Raw genomic sequence first — 6,891 nt, 5'->3', positions numbered from 1 at the left:
TTTATGCACATGAACACCAGAAAAAGGGTGATATTGATATTCAGAAGATACGTTCATGTGAAAATTTAGCAGATCTATTCACTAAAACGCTTCTAACTACAACATTCAAGAAATTAGTGCACAACATTGGAATGCGTCAATTAAAGAATCTTCAGGGTTGAACTAATGTAACAATGAGGGGGAGCAATTGATCGAAGAGGTATTGGTATAAGGTACTCTTTTTCTTTCGTCCAGGTTTTGTCCCACTGGGTTTTCTTGGCAAGGTTTTAAAGAGGCAGTTTTAACCTATGCAATACTATTTTCAGATACACAAGAATACTGTACTATTTTTCCTTTGCTAGGGTTTTGTCCCAATGGGTTTTCCTTAGCAAGGTTTTTAACGAGGCATATTCTTAGCGTAATACAGTGGACGCTAAGGGGGAGTGTTATATATGGGGTCCACAAATTGATAATGTCATCAATGAAAATATCCTTGTTTTGGCATATGGAGGAAGATTGCATTATGTGGCTTGTTTGGGAAGCCTTATTTTAAGCCTATAAAAGGCCCTATGTATCTACTGCTTTGAACATACTTGAATGAAAGTTTTTTTCATTTCTCTCTCTGAAAGCTCTTTTCAGTTCTCTCACTTAATATTAGTATATATATATATACACACACACACACACATATATTTATTACAGTTTGATAATTTTTTCTTGTAGATATTATTTTTACTATCATAATCTTACCCATGAATAAATATTATTCTTTGTTTTTTGTTTTTACCAAGCGTTTCAGCTTCCTAAATGTGGTAGGGCGGGTATAGATATTATTTTTACTATCATAATCCCATGAGTTGCATATATATATAAGGTCTATGTTTTTTTTTCATTGTCCAGAAACACAATTACTTTCTCTCATGGGACTAATACTTGTGGAGATCTTCAATTAGAAAGAACTTTTAACAAAACAATAAAATAAAATAAAAACACAATTACATACCGCCATGCTCATATCGAAACTTAAACCATCCACAATTTTCTTTGAATTTAATTATAACAATTTTATATTTTATGTAAGTTGAATCAATTTAATTGAACGATGCATGTATCATCTGTTATCAATATCATATATAAAAAAAAATTGTATTTATTTAGCAAATGTGATTATTTAATTAGTTGATCATTCTATATTATCAGTATACCAAGATTAGAAAGGAAAATATTAGTTTTGGGGAAAAAGAAAAAATAGGAAAAAAAATATATATATTAATGGTTTGTCTTGTTTAACTGATTAATAAAAGAAAAGAAATAAAATGATAATAATCATCTTTGGAAAAAGAAAGAAAAACAAACTATTGTAACAAATTTACAATTATACCCTTTTTCATAGAAGGCACAAAGTAATTCATAAACTCCTATTTGTTCTAACCATTAAACAATTAAATTAGACCTAAGTTGACAGTCTCAAATTGGATTCGGGTTAGTCTAAACTTAAATAATAATAATAATAATAATTAGTTTGTGTTAAAAAAAATTACATACAATCTGAAAGCACAATCTCACTTACTTCCTTCGGCAACCTATCCTCTAAAACCGTAGTTTAAATTTTCCATTTACCAAGGAAATGGGCTGCCATGTTGCCTTCTCATGCTATCACATTTCTCCAGATATTGCACTGAGAATCGCATCGAAGTTTAATTTCACATGGTTAAAGGGACCTTATTAGCAGCAGAATCTCCTCTATTATATTCTCTGTCTGTGCTTAATATTGCCTTCATATATTGATGAAACTGATTCACTGCTTTGCCTACTATCACTGTTTCACTTATCCTTTTGTCCTTAAAGATTACTTTCCATACGTTCTAGCATATAGCTTAAAGGCCAGCAGTTGATCCCTATTTTCCAATTTCTTATATTCATCAATATATTTTACATTTGAGCACCAATACTTCCATGATAAACAGGAGTCCTTAACTGAATCCAGCTGGGCTAATGACCTCCACTGGATTGCTGAACCAGAAAGAAGGTTTGGTTGTCAACGTTTTCCCAAGCTAAGATAAAAAAAAATATATTCTACTAAGATTTAGGACCATTTTTGTTTATTTACTATTTTTAAAAAAAAATCATTTAAAAAAAAAAAAAAGTTTTGAGATGACCAATACAGACATGTCTGAAATTAGGTCTTCATTGGAAACTATCAACCAAATGAATTTTTAAACTATTTTTTCTCTGTCATTTTAAATATTCATAAAAAATTAAACCAAACATGCAGCTTGAATCTACTTCCTTTTCAACCTTATTGTTCTTCCTTGGAAGAAAAATTCTTATTGAACGATAATATATCTCTTCTCACTCCGCTCACTGCCCTGTGAGTAATTCACCTGATTCTTTTCATATCAGGTCACAAATCTTAGAGAAAAGAAGTTTGTTTTTTTTTTTTTTTTTTTTTTTTTTGAAACAGAACTTTGAAAGTTGATGGTGCCTTTTATGCTGCATTTCCGAATATTAAACTTCATGTGATAAAATGAGGTTGTTTGGAAAGATAGGAATTTCTTCCAATTAAAGTCACATATATAAAAATAAATAAAAAATGTCACATTTGAAACTACTTTCTATTCAAATGTATTATTCTACAAGGCTCAGGAACAAGCCAGGAAAAATAAGTTTCAGCTAGACATAAAGTAAATACAAACAATACAACAAAAACTTACATATTTAATATTTATTTAACAAAACATACTGTTTTTTCCTCACAAAACAAGGACTATTGAATAAGTTTCTATGTGGTAGAAAACTATTTTGTCAGGGTAATAGATTAATCTAATAAAATAAAATCTAGTTTTAGTGGGGCAGCGTTTACGGTACTGAAATTGGTTGTCCAAGTCATTACAATTTTCCTGGCAAACTAGAGGATTATATCCTTCTCAATCGCAAGATTCACATCGGAACAAAAATGCAATTTGAGAAAGCAAAAACTTCAAGAGAATGCATCAACTACTATAAATACCAAACTCTCGCAGACATGGAATTGTATCTACTCATAACACCATCACTACTTAGCCATTTCAAGTTTCACTATGGCTTTAACACTCAACCAAAAATTTGTCATTGCTACTTTGTTAATTTTGGGGCTGTGGGCTTCTCAAGCAGTGTCGCGTACACTCTATGAAGCATCCATGCTAGAGAAGCACAAGCAATGGATGTCTCTCTATGGACATGTGTACAAGGACAATGCAGAGAAGGAAAGGCGTTTCAAGATATTCAAGGACAACGTGGAGTTCATAGAATCCTTCAACAATGCCGGGAACAGACCATACAAGCTGGGCATCAATCAGTTTGCTGACCAAACTAATGAAGAATTCCAGGCATCTCGTAATGGTTTCAAGATCAATTCTTCAAATTCAAGGCCATCTAAAGCAACTTCGTTTAGGTATGAAAATGTGACCGCAGTCCCATCTAGCATGGACTGGAGGAAAAAAGGGGCTGTCACACCCGTTAAGGATCAAGGTCAATGTGGTAAGACAATATTCCACCTAATTGTCTAACTTATGTTTTTCACATCCTTAAAAATTTTTCTCATGACTAGTACTATTGTTAATCATTCAATAGGAAGTTGCTGGGCCTTTTCAGCAATAGCTGCTACAGAAGGGATTAATCAGCTCACAACCACTAAGTTGATCTCATTGTCGGAGCAAGAACTTGTGGACTGTGACAAAGGTGTGGATCAAGGCTGCGAAGGTGGTTACATGGAAGATGCCTTCGAATTCATTATAAAAAACAAAGGCATTTCCACTGAAGCAACATACCCATACGATGGAACAGATGGGACTTGCAAGACTAAGGAGGAGACCCCTGCAGCGAAGATCACAGGCTATGAAACGGTGCCTGCCAACAGTGAGGCGGCACTGCTGAAGGCTGTGGCAAATCAACCAATTTCAGTTTCCATTGATGCTAGTGGAGCAGCCTTCCAGTTTTACTCGTCCGGGGTTTTCACCGGAGATTGTGGTACTGAATTAGACCATGGTGTTACTGCAGTTGGGTATGGGACAACTGCTGACGGGACCAAGTATTGGTTAGTCAAGAATTCATGGGGCACTATGTGGGGTGATAAGGGATATATTATGATGGAAAGAGACATTGCTTCTAAGGAAGGCATTTGTGGCATTGCTATGGATTCTTCATATCCTACTGTAGTAAAATGCTAATGATATTTTGGTGGGTACCCTCCTCCATCTTAGAAATCCATTGTTGTTTCAGCAAATTCTATTTGCTTAAATATATGTTATACTTGTTACTTATTTGAAAATGCGTGTGAAGCATTTCCTATGTATATAAAATGTAAAAGCTTATTAATGAAACTTTAAAGTATATATCTGTTTTTTCTGTAATTACACCCCAAGCTTTTTCCATTCTTGCCTGATTGCAAATGCTATAAGTATTAAAACCCAAACACTTAGTAATTTGAATGAAATATCTTTGTCTCAATGAAAATGACCTGCCAAAAGAGTCCTAAAAAGCTAACCTTTTGACAAACGTGTCTCAAGGCTATAAAAGAGTTCTAAAATCTTGTATATGTTTTATACTTATCAATCGAAATGACAAACTCTTGGCCAGTATGTCAAAACCCTCAAGCCTATCGAAATAGTCCAAAACAAAGCAATTTTAAGTTAAATACAGTTAATTCTGTGAGTATATTTCAATCATCTTTCTAAAATTTTCAGATAAAATTTCAGTAATCTCATATTGAATTAATTTATTACGATAACGGTTCAAGCTTTTAAGAATATAATAAATTAAGCGTTTTGAGTATCTAAATTTCCTTTGAGTTGAGGTAATAGGTTGCCTGTATCACTCAAAGGCCATAAAGTGTAATGTTTGCTTATATTTTTTAGTTCAGGTTCAAAGGTTGAAAAAATTAGATAAGTTCCAGTTTTGCCTCTAAATTATTAATTACCTGAATGCAATGTTTGGGAGGACTGAATCGGCACCTTGAATTAAGAATTGGAAGGAATTTAGTTGAAATTTTGAGCTTAATTCCCTCCAATTCTAGCTTCCATACACAACAAGAAAGTTTATCAAAACAATATATAATTCTACCAGTACATAGACAACATAAAATCTCATTGGTTGTCATCTTCTTACATTAGTCTTTCAAAATAAAACTTCAAGTACTAAAATGGACAAATGAATTCATACACCGTAAGCAATTTTAACACCAATTGAACTCAGTGCTCTAAATGCATAAATTGATAGGAGACATACCCGAATATGAAAAATCTATTTAAAATCAACATTTGGGGAAAGTTCTTTTATATATTCTGGTACGACACAACCTTCAACCCTCTAATTTTCTATCTGGGAATCGGATGATGGACTCCAACCTTCTTTCTCTGCATTTATAGAGGAGGATTGAGACTCTTCCATAAAATTTTAAAAGATGTGGGGTTCATCAATCAACACAACCCTAGATATATTTAATTATTCATTCTAATTAAAGATATGGTGTTATCTTTGACTTAGTCTAATCAAATGATTAATATTAATTTAACTATTGTTAGATTATTATTTTGTTTGCATTTCTATTTGTTCTAAAAAAATAAAAATAAAAATAATAATAAATTACACTCAGCTCCCCTGAGGTTAGGTTAATTTTCAGCTAGATTAACATTTTGGTTTTAGATTTCACTTATATTTGAATTAGTGGTTTAGCATTTCAATTACACCCTAAATGTCAATTTTTGATGGGTCAGAGTACTTTTGTGGGATAAATGACTATACTACCCTTTGACCTCCTATTGACTATTTTTGTGACCAAACTACCCTTATGTTTTTTCCACATGGCCTTTTCTCTCCTTTTCTTCCTCCTCCTCACACCATCATCATCTCCAATCCTACTCATCCATCACCCAAATCCCACCTCACCAACGCTGCAACCCTAGCTTTCTTTTTTTTCCCCGGTACTGTTTTATTGTCGGCGATGAGTAGCTCCGGCCAAATTACAAACAGTATTAATGTCGAGAATCATCCTTGGCCTTCTTGGGTTGAAAAATTAGGGGTTTTGATAGAGAGATGTGGAGGAGAAAATTGGGGCAAGTTGAAGACGAAGATGAAGCTGACGGTCAGTTGAAGACGAAGATGGAGCAACGCGGCAAGGTGAAGGAACCAGTCCACAACAGCCACCAAAAACAGCACCAACGTGCTCCATCATCTTCGGTTACTTCACCGTTGCTAATTTGTTGTTCTCGTCGAACCCATAGACCGCCGTCAGTCCCTACGATCTCGTGCTCGCCGTCGACCGAGCACAATCCTTCTTGCTCTTCGTCAGTGGTTTCTTCAGAGCTCTATGTCATTTCATCCGTGGTCACCACTGAGTTCAAGCATTGGCAGACAAGTCAACCCACTTCACCACTGGACAGACCATTCATCGTCGTTCATCATCCTTTTCTCATTTGGCGTTCATCAAATAGTTGTTCCTTGCACCGCCATTTCACCGTGCGCCTTATTCGCCGCTTGCTCATTGGGAAAGATAGACCCATTTCCTTGTCGGTAAATTACTTCCTAGCCGACGTCAATCATCTTTGCTCGTAGCTCAGTTTCAGTTTGTCGCCGGAAGTTCCCGACGATCTTGTCCTTTGTGGCCTCGCCTCGGTGGTGGGGGTGATGGAGGAGGAAAGGGTTTCGACGGTGGAGGAATTAGCAGACTTGATTGTGACAATGATGATGGTGGTGATGGGACACCACATGAAAGAGAAGGGAAAGAGATGACAGGGTTACAGTAGAGAGAGACTGAAGAAAAGGGTAGTGATCAAGTCAATAATTAACACATATTTGTCGGCTTTCTTTTTTTTTTTTTTTTTTTTTTTTTTTTTTTTTTTTTTTCCCGGGATGAACAATCATCATTCAAAATAG

General features: G+C 34.7%; 1 protein-coding gene across 1 annotated transcript; it reads left to right on the top strand.

Annotated features, from left to right (window-relative positions):
- The first annotated feature begins 3,059 nt into the window (after positions 1-3,059).
- LOC132279091 (senescence-specific cysteine protease SAG39-like) lies at positions 3,060-4,187 on the top strand. Its single transcript, XM_059781023.1, has 2 exons — positions 3,060-3,498; positions 3,592-4,187. The coding sequence occupies exons 1-2, from the start codon at positions 3,060-3,062 to the stop codon at positions 4,185-4,187; spliced, it is 1,035 nt and encodes a 344-aa protein (XP_059637006.1).
- Positions 4,188-6,891: the final 2,704 nt, after the last annotated feature.

This window comes from Cornus florida, unplaced genomic scaffold (assembly GCF_030987335.1).
Source record: "Cornus florida cultivar Cherokee Brave unplaced genomic scaffold, ASM3098733v1 CherokeeBrave_3.0.0_Hap2_Chr01, whole genome shotgun sequence".
Taxonomy (NCBI): Eukaryota; Viridiplantae; Streptophyta; class Magnoliopsida; order Cornales; family Cornaceae; genus Cornus; species Cornus florida.
This window is presented reverse-complemented; position numbering and strand designations above follow the sequence as displayed.